The 27,201-nt window shown below is 40.6% G+C and overlaps 1 protein-coding gene across 1 annotated transcript in view; it reads left to right on the forward strand.

Moving 5' to 3' along the window:
• The window catches only part of prkar1b (protein kinase, cAMP-dependent, regulatory, type I, beta), a 158,436-nt gene that overhangs the window by 66,775 nt on the left and 64,460 nt on the right, over nt 1-27,201 (forward strand). Inside the window, exon 4 of the mRNA XM_063059355.1 lies at nt 25,102-25,163. Within this exon, the coding sequence (XP_062915425.1) occupies nt 25,102-25,163 (62 nt within the window). The remainder of the gene's footprint in view (nt 1-25,101; nt 25,164-27,201) is intronic.

The raw sequence follows: 27,201 nt of genomic DNA on the forward strand, positions 1-27,201 counted from the left end.
TCAGTACACTATATTCCATCTGTTCTGATGTTGTCCACCTACTGACTTTGTTAATATCTCCTTGAAGTCTCTTTGTATCATTCAGAAAACCTGCAAGTCACGTTTGATTCCCCCAACCAAATCATTGATATCAATAACAACAGGAATTCTGCAGATGCTGGAAATTCAAGCAACACTCATCAAAGTTGCTGGTGAACTCAGCAGGCCAGGCAGCATCTCTAGGAAGAGGCACAGTCGACGTTTCAGGCCGAGACCCTTCGTCAGGACTAACTGAAGGAAGAGTTAGTAAGAGGTTTGAAAGTGGGAGGGGAAGGGGGAGATACAAATGATAGGAGAAGGAGGGGGAGGGATGGAGCCAAGAGCTGGACAGGTGATTGGCAAAGGGGATATGAGAGGATCATGGGACAGGAGGTCCGAGGAGAAAGACAAGGAGGGGGGGAACCCAGAGGATGGGCAAGGGGTATAGTCAGAGGGACAGTGGGAGAAAAAGGAGAGTGAGAGAAAGAATGTGTGTATAAAAATAAATAACAGATGGGGTACGAGGGGGAGGTGGGGCATTAGCAGAAGTTAGAGAAGTCGATGTTCATGCCATCAGGTTGGAGGCTACCCAGACGGAATATAAGGTGTTGCTCCTCCAACCTGAGTGTGGCTTCATCTTTACAGCAGAGGAGGCCGTGGATAGACATGTCAGAATGGGAATGGGATGTGCAATTAAAATGTGTGGCCACTGGGAGATCCTGCTTTCTCTGGCGGACATTAAATAAATTGATATCAATATATATTTGCAGTTCCCAACCTTTTCTTTCATGCCACAGACCCCTACTATTAACTGAGAGGTCTGTGGATTCCAGGTTGGGAATTCCTGTATAGTTGGGGCCCAAGCAATAATACTTACGATAACTTGTGTGTGACTACATGGTGACCTAAGAAGGAACATTAAGTCCTTTGGTTTTGATTTGCTAATCAGCTCCCATCCCATGTTATGGTAGCACCCCCAAATCCAAGTGCTATACCCTTGTGCTCTTGCATGGAAGCTTATCAAAACTGAAGATGATTACATTCAGTGTTTCATTTTCTTTTACTCCATATCCTCAAGGTTTCATTTGACTTTGTGTTGGGCACGTGGCCAAGTGGTTAAGGCGTTCGTCTAGTGATCTCAAGGTCGCTGGTTTGAGCCTCAGCTGTGGCAGCGTGTTTGTGCCCTTGAGCAAGGCACTTAATCACACATTGCCCTAGTCTGTGTGAGGAGTGGCGCCCCACACAGACTTCCAATCTGCGCCTTGTAAGGCATGAAAATGCCCGACACAGGCCTCTCATGGTCTGAGTCGACGTTCCCTCCCTTCATTTGACTGAGAGAAAGCCTATCATGCCCATTAGCTAACTTGTTTTTAACATTGTGGGCATTTCTCTGACGGTGGTGTCTGAAAAGAGGATGCTGTCCAAGATGCATGCCATCTTGGTCAATGTCTCCCAGCCACTACATAATATACTGGGTGGGCACAGGAGTACATTCAGCCAGAGACTCATTCCACCGAGATGCAACACAGCATCATAGGAAGTCATTCCTGCCTGTGGCCATCAAACTTTACAACTCCTCCCTTGGAGGGTCAGACACCCTGAGCCAATAAGCTGGTCCTGGACTTATTTCCTGGCATAATTTACATAACACTATTTAATTATTTATGGTTTCATTACTATTTAATTATTTATGGTGCAACTGTAACGAAAACCAATTTCCCCCGGGGTCAATAAAGTATGACTATGACTATGACTATGACTATTTGATATTCACTGAGGTTTCTTGCTTGCCACCAGAGATGAATATATGTATTCATTCTATGAATTCCTTTTTTAAAAAAATTCTGTGATTTCAAGGTAACTTTTGTGGCATTTTGAAAGAAATAATTAATAGTGTTATGTACTGGCATTATAAGCACAATTGAATGTTAGTCCCCATTCCATATTACTGTGTTAATTTTAAAAATGAGTCATAAAAAGTGACATTCAGAACAATATTGCATTATTAAGCATTTATTTATATGGTAAACACAACATTTACATTTCATGAAGAGCACTTTTATTTGTGTGAGTGAGAGTTGCATTCAAAGATCAGTTTCATTTTACCAAGTTGACTGCGCCTGTGCTACTGATCAGTGCAATTCTTGAGTATTGAATACAAGAGTGGAGTACATCCCCTGACTCCTCAAACCTGCCATACCATTCAATATGATCTGCCCCACATCTCCTCCTTGCCAAATCCAATCGCACTCAATTCCCCAGTCTTTCCAAGAAATTATGTGCTTTCATGTTGCATACTTCTAATGGTCTGACTTTCACACCATCTAGAGTAGAGAGTTCCAGCGAGTCACTACCTTCTGTCGGGGGAGAAAATGTCTATGTACCTCAGTTTTAAACGAATGGGTGTCATGTTATTCTGTAACAATGCCCTTCATTTGAGATGCCCCCACTAGTGAAAACTTACTGATATCTGCCCTGCTGTGCTTCCTAAGTATCCTGTATGTTTCAGTAAGATCACCCCTCATTCTTCTAAACTCGAAAGGATACCGATCCAATTCTGTTTAGAGCAGGGGTTCCCAGCCTGGGGTCTCCGGACCCCATACTTAATGGTATTGGTCCATGGCATTAAAAAAAAAGTTTGGGAACCCCTGGTTTGGAGTGTCCAGATGGGATAGTTCTCTTAATCTAGACATTAGCCTCGTGAATCTCCTTTGTTTCCAATGCTACTGTATTCCCTTTTGGGTAGGGGAACAAGCAAGTGTTCAGTACTCCAGGTTAGTTAGGCCTCACTAACATTATGATCAATTACAACAAAGTGTCCCTATTGGTTAAACTCCAACCCTCTTTGAAATAAATGCTAATATACTGTCTGCTTTCTGAACTGCTTGCTATATCCGCCTGTTAGCACTTTGTGATTCATGGACAAAAATATCCAAATACCTCTGCATTTCACCCATTGCAGTCTCTTTATACAGACGTGTTTAGTCTGCCTTTTGATTCCTCTTGCCTAAGTGCATGAGCTTGTACTTTTCCATACTAAGCTCCATTTACCTTACTAAGATCCATTTGCATCCCACTACAGATTCACAAATATCTTCAATGCTCTTCCACCTATTTTTGTGTCATCAGTAAACTTGCATTCTGTCCCCTCCATTTCATTCACCTAAATACTTGGCGAGGGCCAAGAATTCATCTCTGGAGCACTCCACTTGTTACTCTTTGACAACCTGTAAAAGGCCCATGTATTCTAATTCTCTTTTCTGTGTGAGTGTACATCCATATATAAAACATCACTTTTTGTAGCAGTACTGAGTTCACTTATGTTTTCACAAAGCAAAATACTGAAGATGATGATAAATATGAGTTAAAACAGGAATTGCTCAAAGTACAGGTCGAGCCACATCTGTGGAGTGAAAAGTGAGGAAATGCTTTGGATTGATAACGTTCACGAAAGTATTTTTGCTTTAATTGTGAAGTAAGTGACTGTGTCATTAGAGTACAGAATTTCATACAGTATTTTAATAAGTCTTTTGTAGATAAATGTAGTTTGATATTAGTTTGACTAATATTGAGTTGCACTGGAATTGATTAGAATTAGTTCTGCTACAAAGCCAGCAGTCAGATCTAATTGTTTACTTAAACAGTCTTGGTCAACAAAGAGCCAGCATCAAGCTAAAGCAATAGGCTTCTACAAACTGTGGGAAAAGTAGAAACACAGACTGAAAGAACGATTTAAAAAAAACATGGGAAGTAAAAGAGAATTTACTAGAATATAATATTACACAGGCAATCTAACAGTGCATTTAGCATTAAAATTATCAAAGGGAAATAGAGATCCATTAAACGCTAAAATCGAAACCAAAGACTTCTTAACTTATTACCTTTGCCTTCTGTAGTTAAGGAAAATGACAAAATCTGAGTGGTACAATAAAATTTAAAGCAAGACAAAGGGAAACCCTTACATTTAATAGATCTTTTTAAGGAAAGGATAATAGGAATAATGAGAGGAATGAAGAATCAGATTGACACAGTTTCCACTCAGGTGGACTTAGAAGAAATGGGTAAGGAAATAGTGGTGACATATTGTAGGTCATAATTTTTTTAGGTATTTTTAGATTTGTGCGTTGTGTGTTTTTGGATCAGAAAATGTTTGAATGTGCCCCATTCTTTAAGATGGGTTGAAGGAATAAATTAGATGTATTTCTATATGTAACCCTCAGGTTTGGCCAGCATGCGTTTGTCTAGGGGAAGGCAGCCTCCGGCCCAGCCAAACTGAGAAATCTTGTTTGTGTGGATGCTTCTTGATGTGTTGCCTTGTTACAAATCCGCACCACAAAATATCAGACTGTTCACCATATGCAATTAAACAATTGAGCATTATTATTCTTAATCTGACTACGGGTTTACTAAAGAAAATAAAAAAGAAAAAGGGACCATTTTAATGAAACAGTCTAATGTGCACATTGGAGCTCACGGTTGTCCATCCATTTGTTCCCCATCGACCTCCTCCGACTGTTGTTGACTCAGTGATCCTCGCTCCAAGTCCGCTCCGCCCTGCGGTCTCCCTATTCTCTCCACTTGCATCTTTTCTCTTCATCTCTCACCGACAAGACTACAAATACCTTCTCTCAGACACACAAGAAAGAAACCACACACCTCTCATTGGATGGCGCGCATTCTAAAGCCCCCGTTATCGCTAGTCATAACCCAAACATTGCTGCTATAGAGAAATCATTGCATTAGCAGTGAAACATTACAGAGGCCATTACATTAGCAGTGAAACCTTACAGAACGTTACATAGATTTTAAATATATGGTTTAAGTATGGTACTGTAGAACATTTTCATTAGTCATGTATTTTCTTCAATAATGAACACCTACGTGGATTCTTTCCATTATGCTAACTCATTAATAAAGTCTTCTTGCTATCCACCATTTTCAGATCCTAAAGACTGAGGAATCTCAAAAACCCGAACAGGAGCTGTCTTACTGCCTTAACTCTTCCACTTCTGTGGAAAAGAGTAAACAGTCAACGTTTCGAAATGTCAACTGTTTACTCTTTTCCATTACTGTAGGTGCTGCCTGACCTGCTGAGTTCCTCCAGCAGTTTGTGTGTGTTGCTTTGGATTTCCAGTATCTGCAGATTTTCTCGTGTCAGTTTCTTTTGAGATTTTTTAAAAAACCCAGGCTTTCGTATGTCTGTTAGACTGACAGCTGGGCCCATCATTGGCCTTCAAAAGTAGATACAGCAGTTGCTACATTTTCAAATAACAAAGATGGCCTTTGAGGAAAGAACAGCTGCAAGATTTGATACATCTGGCACTGTCAGCTGCAGAATCCAGATTCCTCAGCTCAGTTGTATAGTGTTAATTCAATGGGCAATACTGAAACAAGTCCATGCAGTAAACGATAATGGAAGCTCACTGTTTTTATACGTGCGGTACTTAAATGTAATTATCTCGTACCACATTAATAGCAATTTGATTTTAGTTGTGCTTTACTCTAATAAAACTTCAAAGTACATTTATTATCAAAGTATGTATGCAGTATACAACCCTGAAATTCATCCTTCCAACAGACAGTAATGAAACAAAGAAGAACCATTGGAACCAACCTGTTCAAGGAAAAAACATCAAATATCACACCACCCCTCCACCCATGCACAAACGGTAACTATAAAAACAATGGAAAATAGAGAATATAAAATGCAAAAGGCATACAGTTCAGTTCAAGTAACTGCATGCCAAAAGCAATTTATTCTAAGCATAAATATGGTTGTACAGACAACAAATGGAAATTAAGATAGGTATAGGTTCTTTATTGATTTTTTAATTGTTAAATTAAGAAAATCAGGTAGCAAGCTATCCAAATACAGATATCCCACCTCTCCCGGAACTTCTGGGAGTCTCCTGCATATTAATAGTGGCTCCCTGATGCCCGCAAATTATATACAATATCACAGAAATCAAATTTTTTTGAGAGCAAGTGAGAGAAAAGCAAGAGAGAGCGCGAGAGCGACCACGAGAGAGAGCAAGCGAAGGCAAGCGAGCGAGAAAGCAAGCAAGAGCGAAAGCAAGCGAGAGAGGGAGAGAGAGCGAGCGAGAAAGCAAGCGAGAGCACTTGAGAGCGCGCGAGCGACCACGCGAGAGAGACAGAGGGAGAGCGTGAGCGAGAGCGCGCCTTTGCAGAGTGTTCCAAAAAAAAACGTACGTCACCCCAGACTACACTAAAGTGTACCCCTGCCTAATAGGAGTCAAAATAATTAATGATAATTTTGCTCGCTGCACTGTTTGCAACAATGACTTTTCTATTGCCCATGGTGGGTTAAGACTGTAAAAGACATGTTGAGGTGAGTTTAACAGGTGTCATTTGTTCATTAGCACAGCTAACGTTATTTAAACTAGCTGGCTAGCTGCTAAGGAGCTACTCTACTGCAGACATCTCACCTCTCCCGGAAGTCTCCCGCAAATTGATGCTGCTACCTCCCTGAAATGAGTTTTTGCAGGGTGGGATGTCTGCAAATAGGAATAAAGGAATTATGTCACTTTCCAAATAACTTGCTTTATCTGCAAGTTGAGGAATGGGGGAAGAGCATGTTGTTGTTCTGACTTCCCATCTTTTTCCCAGTCCTGATGAAGGGTCTTGGCTTGAAACATTGACTGTTTACTCTTTTCCATAGATGCTGCCTGGCCGGCTGAGTTCCTCCAGCATTTTATGTGTGTTATCTGGTTCCTGAACTTCGAATTATAGAACAAGAACATTGTGATTTGTTCAGATAGAGTAATTACACAACAAATGGAACTTAAAACTCTTGTATAAATGATGCAACTCTTTTAACTATTCTGTGAACAAATTGTGAGTGATGCCAAGGGCATGGCATCAAATTTCTGGGTATTCTGTAGGAATAATGATAGCCCTTGGATTGTTTAAAAAGTTGCGTAAAAAATGCAAGAAGAAACAGAAAAAAATGGATTTTGTGGCCAAATCCTTATTTTAACACAAAAAATGACAGTGAAGGTGTTGAATGGTATCTTCCCAGAAATGTCATTGTATAATTTAATACATTTCCAATTTCTTCCCACTATTTGATTTTTATTAATGCAGTGCAAGTGATTACTTGAGAGGCAGTGGAGAAAAGATATGGGTTTCCAAAACAGGATATCTCTGCAGGTTTGAGGAAAAGGGAGACTACATTTATCAATAAAATTGCAGACAAGGATATTGGAAGATAGCAAATATTTCTAGACTGGGGATAAAGCAAGTACAATCAAGTCTTGGTAGCATACCAAATATTTCTGTTAGTTGACTAGAATAGGTGCAAGTTTTGGCCAAATAATAGAAAATAAAGATTTATTTATGCTATGTAAAAAAACTGGCTTCTGGGCTTGAGTGGATGATATGACTGTTTTCTTACATATTCAATTGCTTAGAGGATTTGAATTTTCTTAACTTTGCATTACTGAGATTGAAAAACAAGTAACAGTCGTCACAATCCAAAATTTAGTAAAAAGTCTCAGTTCCAGAATTGAAAATCTACCTTAATTGCCAAATGGTTTAAATTTACTATTAGTAAAAACATTTTGATTGTATTGAAATGAAAATTGTTACAAGGACCCAGCTGCGTGTCAGTTTTTACTGTGGAGGGAGAATGTGTAATGGCTAAAAAGGATCTCTGGGTACATGTTAGACAAAAAGGCTTCTTATCACTCTTGATCTTCAAGTCATTAGTTGTGACACCACTTCTATGAATGTCACAAGATTAGATGATTTTCTAGTCACACTAAGTTCTTGTTATCTGCAAGGGATCAGGTCACAGACTTGCCAAAGACAACAAATAACATGGATATTTCTAAGGCTGTCAGGAGTTGCAATGGCATATCTGTATCATGGATATAACGACTTCTATGTAACAGCTTGTATGTTTTGGTTTGTCAAAGCAAACCCAATTTGTTTCTGATTTAGTGCATTCCTATAGGGAGTAGAGTAGCTAGCTTCAGCCTCCCTTGACATCCATGGCTGCTGAGAGCTAATTGCTTGCACTAAAATTGCAAGCATAATTGTCAATACAACTATCCATATTCCCACACTAACTCCAGCTACAGAGCTACCAAGTTCCTGACCGTCAGTGATTCTAACCCTGACCTCAGTCCTGACATTGGCCACACACCTGGCCCACATTCCAAGACTCGACTCTAACCGCTGTGCTAGCCATAAACAAATTAGCTTTTTGTTACATTTTCTAGGTACATATACAAATGTACCTATGAAACACACCCAGAGTAACACATACAAAATGGTGGAGGAACTCAACAAGTCAGGCTGCATCCATGAAAATGAAAAAAATCGATGTTTCAGGCCGAGGCTCTTCATCAGGCATTGATGAAGGGTCTCGGCCTGAAACTTCGACTCTTTATTCATTCCATAGACGCTGCCTGACCTGCTAAGTTCCTCCAGCATTTTGTGCGTGTTACTCTAGATTTCTGCAGAATCTCTAGTGTTTATGATTTGAAACACCACCCAGCCAGAGTTCCTGACACCAGCTCCAGCCAGACAGTGTCTTTTGATTTCTTACTTGCCAGCACAAGAAATCAAATCTATCAACCTTATGGCTAAAAGGATTTAGTGGAATCAAAGACTGTCTAGGCATGTGTGATGTTTGCCAACACTTTCAGTAATGCATGTCTAACCTTGTGAGTACACAGATCTGTAGACGGGCAATGATAAGGATTTGGTCAACATTTCCTTTTTGCCTGAATAACTAACATCAAGATTCCCCTTTTAGCAACTCATATGGGTTTACATAGTTTGTTTGATGTTGCAGATTTGTTCAAAGTCTGAAGTTCTCATTAATGGAATATAAGTACAGTACCACATTTACTTGTGATGGCTTTGCCAGATTATTAGTATATATAAAAAAATTGTGGTGGGGATAGGGTGGGCTACAGTGGAGAAAGAAGTTGGTAGAAGAGGAAATAGGCAGTGCTTGGTTTATGAATGCTAAAGCTATCGACACCCCTACATAGGAGGTCCCATATTATTAAATTCAACAGTCTGGCATAACTAAATTTTCATTCCTGTGATCGGAAAACCTAGTTTCCTCTAGCTCTCCACCTGGAGTAATTGCTGTTACCAGTCTTGTGTGCTTTTGACAGCGTTCATTGCAATACTCTAGATACCATATTGAGTAATTTTTGTGTATCTTCTGACCTGGACGAAAATTAACTTGTGGAAATTTGGGGACCTGGAGGGAGTCTGTATTTCCAGAACTAATGCCATATCACTAAATATAAACAATTTTTCAGGGCTGAGCTTTGACCAATTTGATAGAAAGGAGATGGTAGCAATTATGCTTCATAGTAGCACTCTTGCTCCTTAATCAGCAGGTCTGATTGAATGTACAAATGTTGCCTTAAGCGTACAGTAATGTGCCTAGGGAATTGTACATGTCAAAGGTACCATCTTTCACATGAGCTAAGAAGCTGGAGTTGGCATGTTCTCCAACTGGATATTTGGAAAAGAATATGGGATATCTCCCAGTCCTTGGCCAAAGTCTACTCCACAATTTATACAAACAAAATTGCTTCCCTGATCATTTATCTCATTGCTGTTTGCTCCATCCTGCTTTTTGAATGTTGGCTACTACTTTCAGAAGCACTTCCTTTGGCTCTGAAGAATTTGGGATAGCCTAAGGATGTGGTAGGTGCTCAACAAATAGGGTTATTTTTATGAGATACATTTCAGGAAAGTCAAGAATTGGTTTAATATTAAGTGAATAGAACAGATACTCTGTGCTTCATGGTTTATATATAAATGTTTATAAAGCTTGGCTGAAAGATAATACCATCTTGTGGTAAAACAGGGTTGTCTGTTTTGAGCCCAATAAATTGTGGGCTTTATCCAAATATAAGCTTTCCATAAATGCTAAGATGCATGGAAAATATATTTCTTGCCTTTAAAATGTTTTCCAGTAAAGCCTGTGTGAAAGAAATAAATTGGTCCTCACAGTCAGATTTGGAATAATCGTCCTTCATCCAACGTGAAGAACATTGCACTCTCCCTTCAGATTGCTGATTTTTCTTTTGCTATTCTATTATCAATGCCCTTCAGTCTTTTTCACGTTTTGGCTTGCTGACCAAATTAGGCCAAGTAATTCAGTATCTTTAATTCCAATAAAAAAAGCATTGACAGATAGATGCAAAACAAATTAATTAAAATTTGTGAAATTATCTGGTTAAGTATTTAGCTTCTGTCTAGCTACAGGGAACTAGTTTGCTTGTCTGTGGCTTGTAATTGGATACCACATGATACATGAGCTGGTTCAGGGTCAGTGCGAAAGCAGGTGAGTAAAAGAAAAGGATGATAGCATTTATTTCAGCTATTTGCTATGGAAACTCGCTAATGTTGTACTGGATGTGGATCGTGGAGATATCAAGCCACTTCAGGTCTTTGTAATTGGACACTAACTGAATCTTCTGTAAAGTTCTGACAAAATATTTGTAAGGTTATTATCAGCTTGGTCTCAGAGCCAAACCCCATTCCAGAACATGGGGCACCACAAAAGCATCGCAGTTAGCGTGACACTGTTACAGCTCAGACTTCAGAGTTCCTTTCCAATGCTGATGGTAAGAAGTTTGCATGTCCTTCCCATGAGTGTGTGGGTTTCCTCCACGTGCTTCGATTTCCTACTACATTCCAAAGGTTAATTGGTCATTGTAAATTGGGCTAGGATTAGATAGATAGGTTGCTGGGCAATGTGGCTTGTTGGTCCAGAGGGTCTTGTTCCATGGTGTATTTCTAAACAAATAAAATATGTATAACATTGGCCAATTTGAAGGTGCTTACTGATTAGGTAAGATGCAACCTTTAACCAATTTATAGCCATAGTCATAGTCATACTTTATTAATCCCGGGGGAAATTGGTTTTCGTTACAGTTGCTCCATAAATAATAAATAGTAATAGAACCATAAATAGTTAAATAGTAATATGTAAATTAGGCCAATCAATTATGAAATAAGTCCAGGACCAGCCTATTGGCTCAGGGTGTCTGACCCTCCAAGGGAGGAGTTGTAAAGTTTGATGGCCACAGGCAGGAATGACTTCCTATGACGCTCAGTGCTGCATCTCGGTGGAATGAGTCTCTGGCTGAATGTACTCCTGTGCCCACCCAGTACATTATGTAGTGGATGGGAGACATTGACCAAGATGGCATGCAACTTAGAGAGCATCCTCTTTTCAGACACCTCCGTGAGAGAGTCCAGTTCCATCCCCACAACATCACTGGCCTTACGAATGAGTTTGTTGATTCTGTTGGTGTCTGCCACCCTCAGCCTGCTGCCCCAGCACACAACAGCAAACATGATAGCACTGGCCATCACAGACTTGTAGAACATCCTCAGCGTCGTCCAGCAGATGTTAAAGGACCTCAGTCTCCTCAGGAAATAGAGACGGCCCTGACCCTTCTTGTAGACAGCCTCAGTGTTCTTTGACCAGGCCAATTTATTGTCAATTCGTATCCTCAGGTATTTGTAATCCTCCACCATGTCCACACTGACCCCCTGGTCACCGGTACCTTAGCTCAGCTTAATAACTTCTAGAACCCTTGATGTACATCATTGGCGAATTTCTTGTCAAAGATTCTTAACATAGTACAAATTTAAAAAAACATCAGAAATACATCATAACATAATATTTGCATAGCCAATTCATTAAACAAAGCAGTGACATGATTCATACGTGTGGATTTCTCTGGGTGCCATGGCTTCCTCCCACATCCCAAAAGATGTGCTGCTACATTATTTGGCTTAAATTACGCTGCTAACGTAGGTGAGTGACAAAAGGTGTACAAAGAGTGTTGGCAGGCATCTGCGTCTCAGAATATGTTGGAGAGACCTAGAAATAGGAGTGGGGAAATGATGGGATTATTCCACTGGCAGCAAGCATGGATTCAATGAGCCAGAGCCAGAATCAGAATCAGGTTTAACATCATCAGCATATGTCATGAAATTTGTTATGTGGCAGCAGCACATTGGAATACATAATAAAAACTGAAATACAGTAAGAAGTGTGTGTGTGTGCTCGTTCATTTGTACAATTCCAGAGCAGCAACATGCCAGTACCTGAACCCACCAGAACAGCAACTGAGGAGAGCATATGGGAGAAAGAAGCATCATATAACACCAGTGCCAAATGGCTGAAAGACCTACAAGCAAGCCTCTGCAATCTCCCAGAGGGAGAACTAGTCACCATCACATCAGTAGATGTCCAGCAAGTATGAAGAACTGGACATCACCAGGGCCTGACATGATCCATGCCTATTAGCTGAAGAAACTAATAGGATTACAGACACGGTTGGAAGCTCAAATGATCCAGCTGCGTGAAGCAGGCCCCCAGACTGACTGGCAAAGGACAGTACTCATAATGAACAATCCTAATAAAGGAGCAACACCATCAAACTAATGGCCCATAACCTGCCTGTCAACAACATGGAAGCTCCTATCAGACATCATAGCCACCAGGCTGAAGAAACATGTATATAAATTCCTCAGCCCTGCTCAGAGGGGGATTAATAGCGAAACCAGAAGCTCCAAGCGCCAACAAAGCAGTCATGTGAGACTCCAAGACCAGGCAAACCAACCTAAACACAGCCTGGATTGACTATCAGAAAGCATACGACTCAGTGCCCCGCACATGGATCCTGGAATGCCTGCCTGTGTGCAAGGTCAATAAGACACGAAGGACCTTCATTAAGAACTTGATGGGCCTTTGGAGGACAGTGCTAGAAGTTAACTCAAAGCCAAGAACACAAGTGACTATCAGATGTGGAGTCTGCATAGACTTGAACCCCCTCAGCCAGATCATCTCAAAAAGTAGATATGGGTCCAGGTTCAAGAGTGGAGTGACCATCAGCCACCTCCTGTACATGGATGACATCAAGCTTTATGCCAGAAATGAAAGAGACATTGACTCACTTATCCACCCGACAAGCGTGTACAGCAGAGACATCGGGATGTCATTTGGACTGGATGGTAGTGAAAGGAGGCAAACTCATCAAGACTGAAGGAGTCGAGTTACCTGAAGACCATGTACCAAATGTACAGGGCAGCTACAAATACCTGGGGATCCTGGGCGCATGGAAGCCACAATTAGAACACAAGGAAGGCTACAAATTCCAAGTACCTCCAAAGAGTGAGACAGGTCCAAAAAAGCCAGCTGCATGGGAAGAACAAGCTCAGAGCCATCAACACATTTGCCCTACCAGTCATCAGATACCCAGCCGCTATATTGTGCTGACCAAGGAACAAACTAGAAGCTGCTGACAACAAGATACGGAAACTACTAACAATACATAGGGATTCCATCCAAAGTCCGACGTCCAGTGACTGTATATCCACGGAATAAAGGAGAATGGGGACTTTAGAAATGTCAAAGCCACAGTACTGGAAGAAATGCAAAACATCCATGAGTATGTCAGGAAGATGACCCCTAAGGACAACCTGATAGGAGAATACCTCAGGCAGCAGCATCGGATATGGAAATGGAAGTGGATGTAGCAAAGCTAGAGGACCAGAGGCCATGGCAGGACAAGCTACTGCACGAGATGTACCATCACCAGATATCAGAGGTGGCTGATGTAAGAAAGTCCTACCAATGGCTGGAAATGGCATGGGTGAGGGACAGCACAGAGGTACTGCTCATGGCTACACAAGAACAGGCGCTGAGCACAAGAATAGTAGAAGCAGGGAACTATCACATCAGACAAGACCCAAGAAGCTGACTGTGCAAGGAATCCACTGAAACCATCCAGCACATGGTAGCAGGGTGCAAAATGCAGGCAGGGACAGCATGCACTGAACAGCACAAACAAATTGCAGGAATTGTGTACAGGGACATCTACGCTGTGTATGGATTGGACACTCCCAAGTCCAAATGGGAAACACCTGAGAAGATAATGGATAATGACAGCTAAGATCCTGTGGGACTTCCAATTACAGACTGATAAGCAGGTACTGGCCAACCAACCAGACATAGTAATACTGGACAAGAACAGAAGAAAGCAATAGTAATGGATTTGGCAATCCTGAATGGCAGTGACATCAGGAAGAAAGTATATGAGAAGCTGGAGAAATACCAGAGCTTGAAAGAGCAGATAGAAAGGACATGGAAGGTTTAAGCCAAAGTAATCCTGGTGGTGATAGGAGCACTTGGAGCTGTTGACACCTGGATTGGGAGAGTGGCTCCAACAAATCCCAAGAGCAACATCTGAAATCTTGGTCCAGAAGTGTGCACCACTACTACTGCGCCAAACCATCAAGCTCCCAGGCCTCTGGTAGAGGTCTTGAGATTGAGGGAAAAATACACATACACACCATCCATAAGGGGTGAGGGGGAAAAGATATATACATTTTAAAAAAGTAAGGTAGTGTTCATGACTTCAATGTCTATTCAGAAATAGGATGACAGAGGAGAAGAAGCTCTTCCTGAATCATTGAGTATGTGCCTTTAAGCTCCTCTATCTCCTTCCTAATGGTGGCAGTGTGAAGAGGGTGATGGGGGTCCTTAATGATGAATGCACCCTTTTTGAGGCATCGCTCCTTAAAGATGTCCTGGATGCTGGGGAGGCAAGTGTCAATGATGGAACTAACTGAGTTTACAACTTCCGGCAGCTTATTTTGACCTGTGCATTGCCTCTTCCCCCCCTCCCCACCCAAATTTACAGAAAACAGTAAAAAAAAACTATATCAAATCAATACAGGTTCCCCCGCTATCCGAAGGTAGAGCGTTCCTATGAAAAGGTTCATAAGCCGGAATGTCGTAAGGTGATTAAGCAATTACCATTTATTAATATGGGAAAAATTCTTGAGTGTTCCCAGACCCAAAAAAAAACCCCACACAATCATGCCAAATAACACATAAAACCTAAAATAACGGTAACATTTTGTAAAAGCAGGAATGATACGATAAATACACAGACTATATAAAGTAGAAATACTTTTCTGCAGCACTGTCTAGCGCAGTGAAAATCTCACGGCAGCACTCTCGGCGGAAGTGCTCGCAGCAGAAACACTCTCTCCAGTAACCCTTAAGCTATGAAGCTGCAAATCATACCAAATAACACATAACAATACACAGCCTATATAAAGTAGAAATAATGTGTGTACAGTGTAGTTTCACTTACTGGAATCGGAAAGACTCCAATAAATTGCAGTTTCATCATAGTTTAACACTTGTTTATATGAATAACCACCTTCTGTAATTATTTTCTTCAGCTCTGCTGGGAACTTTTCGGCAGCTTCAGTATCAGCCGAAGCACTCTGTCCGGTAAACGTTAAACTATGAAGCTGCCCTCGCGTCAGAAACTGATCAAACCACCCATGACTACCTTTAAATTCCACTTTCGCAACACTTTCATCACCATCGTCCAGTGCTTTCTGTTTCAGCTTATTAAAAAGACTGACGGATTTCTCCTTAAGTATAAGAAAACTTAACGGAACACCACGCTTTGTACACCCATCAATCCACTCAAGCAATAGACTTTCCATTTTATCCATTATTGGATGCCGACTGAGAGAGACCACTTTGCTACGAGCAGAACCAACAGTAACATCGGCAGCTTTCAAAATTCTTTCTCTCTGTGTATAAATAGTGCGAATGGTGGACGCAGGCAAGTTCAATGCGCGGGCAATGTCCTTACTTTGTTCACCACGGTCGAAACGCTTAATTATGTCTAGTTTTATGCTAAGTGTAACACCCTTACGAGCTCTTTTAGGCTTTTCCGATACCTTAGAACCCATCTTGCTAACAGATGCACGAAATAGGTTGAGATAAAGCACGTGTTTAAGCAATGACGGTTAGAATGCAGTTCCGGGGGCAGAGCTTGGCTGTTCGGGTGCGCGCTCCCTTTTTTCATAACAGTGAAAACACCTTCTGTTAGCGAAAACAGGTAACTAATGTAGATCTTTTGTAACAGCGAGGTGTCGTAAAGCGAACGTTCGGAAAACGGGGTCCACCTGTGTTTGGTGTGACAACCTTTTGCCTTTAAAACTGCATCAATTCTCTTGGGTACACTGTCATTCAATTTTATAAGAAAATCGGCTGATAGGTTGTTCCAAGCAACTAGAAGAACTTGCTAATTCTTCTGCAGACTTTGTCTTGCTTCTGGCTCTCCAGGTAATCCCAGAGAGCCTCAATGATGTTGAGATCAGGGCTCTGTGGAAGCCATACCATCTGAAACCTATAAAATCTAGGGTGCATAAGACTTTTGCACAGTACTGTATATACTTTGATAAGAATTTTTTTTTAACTCTATCAAAGCCACGGCCTGCTGAATGTTCCTGGCGATTTCTACTTTTATTTACTTTTAGAACATGGAACATAGAATAGTACAGCACAGTACAGGCCCTTCGGCCCACAATGTTGTGCCGACCCTTAAACACTGCCTCCCATATAACCCCACACCTTAAATTCCTCCATATACCTGTCTAGTAGTCTCTTAAATTTCACTAGTCTATCTGCTTCCACCACTGACTCAGACAGTGCATTCCATGCACCAAACACTCTCTTAGTAAAAAACCTTCCTCTAATATTCCCCTTGAACTTCCCACCCCTTACCTTAAAGCCATGTCCTCTTGTATTGAGCAGTGGTGCCCTGGGGCAGAGGCGCTGGTTGTCCATTCTATCTATTCCTCTTAATATCTTGTACACCTCTATCATGTCTCCTCTCATCCTCCTTCTCTCCAAAGAGTAAAACCCTAGCTCCCGTAATCTCTGATCATAATCCATACTCTCTAAACCAGGCAGCACCCTGGTAAATCTCCTCTGTACCCTTTCCAATGCTTCCACATCCTTCCTATAGTGAGGTGACCAGAACTGGACACAGTACTCCAAGTGTGGCCTAACCAAAGTTTTATACAGCTGCATCATTACATCGTGACTCTTAAACTCTATCCCTCGACTTATGAAAGCTAACACTCCGTACGCTTTCTTAACTACCCTGTCTACCTGTGAGGCAACTTTCAGGGATCTGTGGATATGTACCCCCAGATCCTTCTGCTCCTCCACACTACCAAGTATCTTGCCATTTACTTTGTACTCTGCCTTGGAATTTGTCCTTCCAAAGTGTACCACCTCACACTTCTCCGGGTTGAACTCCATCTGCCACTTCTCGGCCCACGTCTGCATCCTATCAATGTCTCTCTGCAATCTTTGACAATCCCCTACACTATCCACAACACCACCAACCTTTGTGTCGTCTGCAAACTTGCCAACCCACCCTTCTACCCCCACATCCAGGTCGTTAATAAAAATCACGAAAAGCAGAGGTCCCAGAACCGATCCTTGTGGGACACCAGTAGTCACAACCCTCCAATCCGAATGTACTCCCTCCACCATGACCCTCTGCCTTCTGCAGACAAGCCAATTCTGAATCCACTTGGCCAAACTTCCCTGGATCCCATGCCTTATGACTTTCTGAATAAGCCTACCATGTGGAACCTTGTCAAATGCCTTACTAAAATCCATGTAGATCACATCCACTGCACTACCCTCATCTATATGCCTGGTCATCTCCTCAAAGAACTCTATCAGGCTTTTTAGACATGATCTGCCCTTCACAAAGCCATGCTGACAGTCCCTGATCAGACCATGATTCTCTAAATGGCCATAGATCCTATCTCTCAGAATCTTTTCCAACAGCTTTCCCACCACAAACGTAAGGCTCACTGGTCTATAATTACCCGGATTATCCCTATTACCTGTTTTGAACAAGGGGACAACATTTGCCTCCCTCCAATCCTCCGGTACCATTCCCGTGGACAATGAGGACATAAAGATCCTAGCCAGAGGCTCAGCAATCTCTTCCCTCGCCTCGTGGAGCAACCTGAGGAATATTCTGTCAGGCCCCAGGGACTTATCCGTCATAATGTATTTTAACAACTCCAACACTTCCTCTCCCTTAATATCAACAATCTCCAGAACATCAACGTCACTCATATTGTCCTCGTCGTCATCAAGTTCCCTCTCATTGGTGAGTACCGAAGAGAAGTATTCATTGAGGACCTCGCTCACTTCCACAGCCTCCAGGCACATCTTCCCACCTTTATCTCTAATCGGTCCTACCTTCACTCCTGTCATCCTTTTGTTCTTCACATAATTGAAGAATGCCTTGGGGTTTTCCTTTACCCTACTCGCCAAGGCCTTCTCATGCCCCCTTCTTGCTCTCCTCAGCCCCTTCATAAGCTCCTTTCTTGCTTCCCTCTATCCCTCAATAGACCCATCTGATCCTTGCTTCCTAAACCTCATGCATGCTGCCTTCTTCCACCTGACTAGATTTTCCACCTCACTTGTCACCCATGGTTCCTTCACCCTACCATTCTTTATCTTCCTCACCAGGACAAATTTATCCCTAACATGGTGCAAGAGATCCCTAAACATCAACCACATGTCCATAGTACATTTCCCTGCTAAAACATCATCCCAATTCACACCCGCAAGTTGCACTATAGTTGTAAACAACAGGAATTCTGTAGATGCTGGAAATTCAAGCAACACACATCAAAGTTGCTGGTGAACGCAGCAGGCCAGGCAGCATCTCTAGGAAGAGGTACAGTCAATGTTTCAGGCCGAGACCCTTCGTCAGGACTGGCGAAGGGTCTCGGCCTGAAACGTCGACTGTACCTCTTTCTAGAGATGCTGCCTGGCCTGCTGCGTTCACCAGCAACTTTGATGTGTGTTACTATAGTTGTAACATAGGTTTCTAAGAAGATTGGTTTCGCAAAACATTTCATGAACATAGAAAGAATTTCTGAGGTAGTTTTATCAGTTTCTGAATACTGTAATAATGTTTTATTTACAAAGGAGAGCCAATTGGTTCACAATGAGGAAAAAGCATACTTCTGTTAGTATTTTCCTCGCCTGTGAACGATTGGGGAAGTGTTGTCTAACTGTGGTCTCCAGCAATTGCTTAAGATTTCTAAGTCACCTGACCTCCGGACTTTTGGCTACAATGTCCATTAGTCTGTTACTTGGCCCTGAAAGTTGTTAGAAAACATAAGAAATACAGACAGTAGCAGGACATTTGGTTCCTTGGGACTGCTGTAACACTTAATAATATCATACAGTAGCTGGTCTTGTACCTCAATGCCATTGTCAAGTGATAATTTAATATCCTTTAATTCCCATAAAATCCAAATAGTTGTCTTGATCGTGTGAAGTCCCTGAATCTCCATGATCCTTTTTTTTCTGGATAATTCCAATGATTCACTACCTTCTGGGTGTAGAAATAGTAGCAATGAAACAGGCTGTTTGGCTCAATTGGTTCACGCCAACCATAGCATCCTCTCTACTAGTCCCAGTTGCCCTCATTCAACGCATAACCCTCCAAGCCCCTCCCATCCGTGTACCTATCTAAATGCCTCTTAAAGGTTGCATTTGTACCTGTCTCAACCTCATCCACTGGCAGATTATGTATTTATAAACATAAACATCAGATAAAAGAGCAGGAGTATGCCATCTATACTCCATTAATTTACAACCACAGTCAATAGAATATGCTGTGATTTGGTGGAATTAAATATTCTTTATTGTCTTTTAGAAAGCTTTACGATGTTACTGAGTTGAAACTTAAAAACTCTATTTAAACTATTAAAATTTTAATTGATTGTCCCTTACGCCACTGGTGTTTAGGGCAGCAGTATAGGTCCTCCATCCCTGACTGTCTTGGCCACAGAGAAGGAATCTTCATTGCTGTCTCTGTAGCATTTTTTTTTTGACTTGTCAGTGTTGTTAGCCCTGAGTTGAACTCCTGAACCTGGAGGGCCAGTAGACCATTCTTATTCTGGCCTTTGCCCTTTGACATGTTTGGCATGGGTGATCCTATCAAGAACCAAAGCATGAAGTGCTGACTCCAGCCAACATAGCTCTCTGGGTCATCAAGGCACACAAGCCTCTAAACCCTATGACAAGGTTGTAGTCCCTTGGGAGGATCCTGAACTATGTAAAGTCCAAATTAGGCTGTATGTAACTACCTCCTTCCTTTCCATTCCTCTTGAAGGGTCTTGGTCTGAAACGTTGCTTGTTTATTCCCTTTCAGAGGTGCTGCTTTACTTTTTGAGTTTATTCAGGTGTTTTGTGCTGGATACAGAAGTCCTCTCTTGCAGAATTTCAAAATCATTATCCAAAGATTTAACGTATTTGTAATACTCACTTTCATAGAGCTTGTGGAGAAAAATGTGAACAACCAAATGCTTCTTTTTTCCAAGGTGCTTTTCTTGACAAGTGGATGGATAACATGGCTTTGCAATTTGCTAGGAATGCAACTCAACCCCATAAACACAAGGGTCATCAGTATGGTCAACTAACAGAAATGATAATATTTAACAAATTGTATTTTGAATGTTATTGAAGATTAGTAAATTTAGAACTTCATGATAACTGAGAATCAAACACCTGCTACAGTTCTAATCATTAGTGAATGCTGTGTATAGGCCAAATGCCAACAATTGACCTGGCCACCTCAGAAAGTGAAGCACAGATGGGCACAGGAACCATATTTTGAAACTGAGTTCATTTGTGGGATTTGGCTTTTCAAACAACTATTTGACTGTTCTCTCAACCATTTACTACTCTAGCTTTGCATTCTTGCTTTTAGTTACTTAAAGATACAGCACGTTAGCAGGCCCTGCTAGCTTAATGAGCCTGTGCTGCCCAATTAGTCAACTAACCTCTACATTTTTGGATTGTGGGAAGAAACTGGAAGACCCAGAGGAAAACCACACCATCACAGGGAGAATGTGCAAACTCCTTATAGACAGCTGTGGGAATTGAACCCAGGTTACTGGCGTTGTAAAGTGTTATGCTAACTGCGAAGCTACCATGCTGCCCATGCTTAGTTACATTGGATGGCTCTTTTCAAGGAATCCAGAAAATCTCACTACCAGCACATTCAAAATGCTGGTGTGCTTTCCTATAAGAAGCCACAGTTCCCTCTTTCTATAATGTAGAGCAGCCACTTATAAATTGTTTCAAAGATAAAGATTAAATATAAGCTTTATTTTTGCAATCTGTAAAGATAAACAAACAGGATCAAGTAATTGGAATGCCATAGATATCATTAAAATGTTTTCTATCAGCTGACTATTATTAGTCTTTTCAGTTCTAATAAAATAATTTTGTGAATTGAATCTCCTAATCCATAATTTTGGCATTTGTTTATCATTGTTTCCTACCCTTTTTAAAAATTTCTGTTGATTTTATTTGCATACAGTACCAGACCTCAAATTGCAGTTTGTGCTTATTCTGACGGTAATAGTATCATTAGTGTTTGAATGAATATGATTCCAAACTTAACGGTTATGCTCCTGTCCTTGTATCTTGCAGTTAACAGAACTGCTATGCGAATGTTTCACTCTGCAGATCTACAGCACAGGATTCCAGGATTTGTAGAGAAAAAAGAAAAAAAAAATCTTTAGAACATGTTTCTGTTTTGAATCCTAAAGTCAAAGATCGTTGCAGATAAACTTGACAGAAATTAACTTTTCATGTTTTGCTGTTATGTAATTTTAATAATTCACTTCATACTAGTATCAAGATTTTGATAGGAAACAAATAAAATTGTGTATGTTAAAAATCTGAAATAAATATGGAAACTGCTGGCAAAAGTCAAAAACATTCTGATGAAGGGTCTGCAACCTGAAATGTCTCTTTCCACAGGTGAGGTCTGACGTGCTATTCCATCATTTTCTGGTTATAATTCAAGATATTTTTTATAATTGGTTGCGTCCTTTCACCCAGTTCTGATGAGCTCACAGGAATTTTATATTGAGTGAAGATAGTTAAAAAAGAATTAAACAATAAGAGTCTGGTTTCTGTACTTCCCCACCTCAGAAGCTGATGTCAGTTGTGCATGTTCCAAGTTCTGATATTTCCCTTGTAATGGTGACTGCCCTTGGCAAAACAAGACTGTCTAAATTCCTTCTACCTAGTGATCTAAAAAAGTCAGATTTTTTAAAAAAATAATAATTTTATGGTGTATTACATCCAGTCATACTGTAGAATTTAGCAACACAAAATGTGGGGGGAACTTATCAGGCTAGGCAGCATCTATGGAAAAGAGTAAACAGTTGACGTTTCAAGCCGAGACCCTTCTTCCGGGGGCGGGGGGTGTGGATGTCATTATCCATTCTTGCCAACATTATCTGTTTTTCTTCCACCACTAATCTTTACAGTGCAAAATTCAACTGCAATTGGCTGTAGTGTTTCTAGTCAGAACAGTACTAAAGGAGATGTCTTGTATGATTGCATATTTTTGACTGTTTTCCTTTTCAGATTCCTTGTGTTCTAATGGGTGGTGTCTTTCAAATTGCTTTAGGCAATTTTCTGAGATGCAGTCGATAATTTTCTTTGGACCTTTCACTAAAGCTGATAATTCACTGAGAAAATATTTTTATACTATTTAAAAAATACCTTTTAGTCACTGGTTATTGAAATGAAAATATTGCTATATTTGGTGTACCTCGTTTATTAGTCCTGAATTGGTATTGTATCAGTAGTTTCTCCACATCTTTGTATTCAGGATTTCAAATTTGCCATATCACTAATCTTGCTAGTTTAGATTAAATCTATGCTTTATTAATTTACTTCCACAGGCAGTAGAATATGCTATGATCGAGTGGAACTAAATGTCCTTTATTGTCTTTTGGAAAGCCTGATGCTGTTATTGAGTTGGAACTTAAAATGCTATCATAAGCTATGTAAAGGTCAAAAGTAGGCTGTATATGGCTGCATTTTGATTCCTAACCAATCAGCAATGCCTCTGGCTGTGTTGATAATTTTTGCTGAGATTAACATCACATCCCTAATGCGCATTTAACATTAATCCATTCACTACAAGCTGGAGAAATTTTCACTTACATTGCTGGAGAAATAACTGCAATAACAGTTTGTAGAGGTTTTGCTGTTCAATGTACAGTTTGGCTGTAGATATTCCTTCATGTTTTGCTTTGCTTTCAACTTAGAAACATAGAAAATAGGTGCAGGAGTAGGCCACTCGGCCCTTCGAGCCCGCACCGCCATTCAGTACGATCATGGCTGATCATCCAACTCGGAACCCTGTACCTGCATTCTCTCCATACCCCCTGATCGCTTTAGCCACAAGGGCCATATCTAACTCCCTCTTAAATATAGCCAATGAACTGACCTTAACTGTTTCCTGTGGCAGAGAATTCCACAGATTCAGATTCAACTTATTGGCAGACATGGTGTACACATTGGCTGACTCAATATGTTAGTACCTCATCTGTCAGAAATCATTGTATTATTCAATGTGAGCTTGTTCCAAACATCACTGGGCTTTCACTTCGTTTGTTAGGAACATTTAATGACTGTTCCACTAATGTGCTGTGCTGAGACACCACCTTTCAACTGAAATATTAAATGACTGTTCCACAATGAGTGGGAATCAAGATTTCATTTCAAAGTTGATTACTTTAGTATCAGCAGCCATGTTTGGGGCAACTTTAACAAGACAGCTCATGGAAATTTTACAATGAACCCAGTGTTTCTAGAGGTGGCTGCTTTGACAAACGTTTCTGATAAACTTGATTCTTTGGCTCTTACCTCATGCCATGCCTCAGCAAATGGAATATAGCCTTTAATTCTAAACAAACTGAACTTACTCATATAGAAATTCTACAAAGCTTCAGCCTAACGCAAGGTATTGCAAAGCAAATACAAATTGTTTTTTAAAAATAAGAATGAAATATTTAATTATCTTAAGCATCTACTGTTAACCTTGCAGTGGATAAAACTAATAGTTCCGACATGCATTAAGTCCATGATTGCACTAGGATATCGTAATCTGGTGGATTTATGCCTGGGGATGCTTTTTAGCAGCAGGGACTGAAGATCTGGCCAGGATTGATGAGAAGGTGAATGCTGCTAAATACAGAGAGATCCTGGATAAAAATGTGTTAGCCTCTGCCAGAAAGCTTAAACTGGGGAGGAAGTTCGTCTTTCAGCAGAACAACGACCCAAAACGCACTGCCAGAGCAACAATGGAATGGTTTCAAAGAAAGAAAATTGATGTCCTTGAGTGGGGCGTCAGAGTCCTGACTTGATCAAACATCTGTGGCGAGACTTCAAGATTGCTGTCCACCACCACTCCCTACCAAACCTGGCACAGCTTGAGCAATTTTGCAAGGAGGAATGGGCAAATCTTGCTCCATCGCGTCATGCAAAGCTAATAGAGAGTTATCCAAAAAGACTACTGGTTATAATAGCTGTGAGAGGTGGTTCAACTGAGTACTGAGAAAAGGGGGATGAATATTTTTGAATGCTGACATTTCAGTTTTTGAACTTTTAGTTTTTTATGTTATATGATTTTCCATTTTTTTGGACTTTACTGTGCAAAAAGGGAACACGTGATTCACAAATAAAAAATCTCAGTTGAATTGATCAAAATCCCTGGTTGTAATGCTCATTTATGTGAACAAAGGTTTGTAGGCTGAATACTTTTACAAGGCACTGTGCTTTGTGGGTGCACCATGCTCTGGAGGAATGTTGTTTTGTTTGGTTGCGTATACGTACAGTGAGATGACAATGAACTTGGAACTTAAAATGAATAAGTATATTCAGGTTTGATACAACTTTACAGACTTCACAAGAACTGCTATTAATCGGTGGAGTAGCAAGAAGGTAAAATTGGGGGTTAAGTTTGTATGCATCATGGTCTTATTTATTGACAGTGCGGACCTGCTGCAGATGTTTCACCTGCTGCTACATCTTCCTCAATATTATTTATAGTTTTTTTATATTTGCAGTTTCTCCTCTTTTGCACATTGGGTGTTTGTCACTCTTGTTTTTGTAGGTTTTCATTGATACTATCATATTTCTACTGTAAAAGAAAATGAATCTTAAGGTAGTATATGGTGACGTAAATAATTGGATAATAAATTTACTTTAAATTTTGTTGCTACTTATGTTAACAACTATTATTCTGAAAAAACATTCGTCATATATGTACGTTAAGGAAATTTCAGCTGTTATGTTTCAGCCAACACTCATTTTCCTTCTGTTTTGTTCTCTTACAGTGACATCTTTGATGCCATGTTTCCTGTAACCCACATTGCAGGTGAAACTGTCATTCAGCAAGGTAATATTTATGATATTTTAGGGAAGATTAACTTTTCTGGATCAATTTTATTTTTTTTTATCTTCTGAAGGTTTGATTTTAATTTGGTGCAGGAAATTTCCCAGTGTTTCAGGTATCCAGCTTTTGTTGATGTTGATTTGGGAAATAATAGCCCTAGATCACTATGGCTCTTATTCCCAATTTTGCCTCCATGCTATGCTGTACATGTGATGTGCTGAGACATCACTTTTGAACTGAAATATTAAACCATGCCTCTGTCGGTCAGATCTCATGGCACAATTTGAATATGGAGCCAGGTCCAGGCTAACATTCATATCTCAGTCAAAACAATGTTATCTGGTATTTTATCTCATTGTTCCCTGTGCAACTAAAGTTCTATCTTATTTATTTAATGGCAGTTGTGTAGTTAACATGTGGCTTTCAAACCCCTTTGAGTTACTAATATGTGAATTACCTGTTGACATACTTAGCTATTAATATATTCAAAGTTTATTGTGAGATTTCTCATCAGTGATCCTTTGTATATGTGCATGGAAAATTTTTAAAAAGATCAAAATACATACTCCTTTTTCTTACCTTTCTTTCTCTTTATGTGATAATTTGAAATTCAGTAATTATACATGTTACTCAATCTCTGGTATGGAATTCTAGTTACAGGTGTGTATTATAGGATTCTGCCATCACATCCTTAGCACACTTAACAACAATTATGCCATCTCTGAAAAGTAGCCCAGCAGTCCCCAACCACTGGGCAAAGCATGTGCTACCGGGCCGTGAGGAAACGATATGAGTCAACTGCACCTTTCCTCATTCCCTGTCATGCACTGTTGAACTTGAACATAGGGTTACCAACTGTCCCGTATTTGCCAGGACATCCCGTATATTGGGCTAAATTGGTTTGTCCCATACAGGACCGCCCTTCTCCCGTATTTCCCCCGCTAAGGTAGAGCGTTCCTATGAAACCTTTCGTGCCGAAATGGCGTAAAGTGAAGCAATTACCAGTAATTTATATGGGAAAATTTTTCGATCGTTCCCAGCCCCAAAAAATAACCTACCAAATCATACCAAATAACACATAAAACCGAAAATAACACTAACGTATAGTAAAAGCAGGAATGATATGATAAATACACAGCTTATATAAAGAAGAAATAATGGATGTACAGTGTAGTCGGGAAGAGTAAGCCAAAACCGATTTGTGGGGAAAAAAATCGGCACGTACGCGCATGTGCACGTCACATATGCGCATGCCACGCATGTGCACACAGGTGCCCGCGCAAGGCTTCATGGTCATGGTAGTCTTTCATGGGGTAAGCACACGTCTCCCGGGATTTGACTGCTACTTTTGTCCCTTATTTGGGAGTGAGAAAGTTGGCAACCCTAAGTGTAAAAGACATGTTGAGGTGAGTTTCACCCTACTTGAACACCCCCCCGGGTTGGTCAGTCCACAAGAATATTGTCAATATTAAACCGGTCCGCAGTGCCAAAAAGGTTGGGGACCCGTGTTGTAGCCTACATACTGTATGTAGGCATTGCAAGCCTGCTCACAAAACAGGTTATGATTAATCCAAGCCACCATCTTTCAGTGTATCTAGCGTCATAGTTAATTGGCTTATCTAAATCTTTTTGAGTAAATTCTCCTCTTCCCCTCTCTGCCTGTAAACTTCATTAAGTTGGGAAAGACAGATCATTCCTTGTCAGATAGGCAAGAGATACTGCAGATGCTGGAAGTCAAGTAAAACAGACAAGTGTGTTGGAGGAACCCAGCAGACAGGCATCATCTATGAAAGGAACAAACAATCCATGTTTTGGGCCAAGACGTCCTAACCCAGGCCTTGTCAGTGTGCCTTTAATAGTTGTTAATAAAGATGATTAGCTGTCATTAAAATGTGAAATGTTTAAATTTTTATTTTCAAAGCTTATTTTTCTCTAGGGAGATTCATGTTATTTTTCCCTCGCTCAAGAGTTTTCCCGGTTTCTTAATCTAGACAGATAGATAACTCCAGTAGCTGTAGTTGAAGGCAGTTTTATTATTCAC

Source organism: Mobula hypostoma, chromosome 9 (genome assembly GCF_963921235.1).
Source record: "Mobula hypostoma chromosome 9, sMobHyp1.1, whole genome shotgun sequence".
NCBI lineage: Eukaryota > Metazoa > Chordata > Chondrichthyes > Myliobatiformes > Myliobatidae > Mobula > Mobula hypostoma.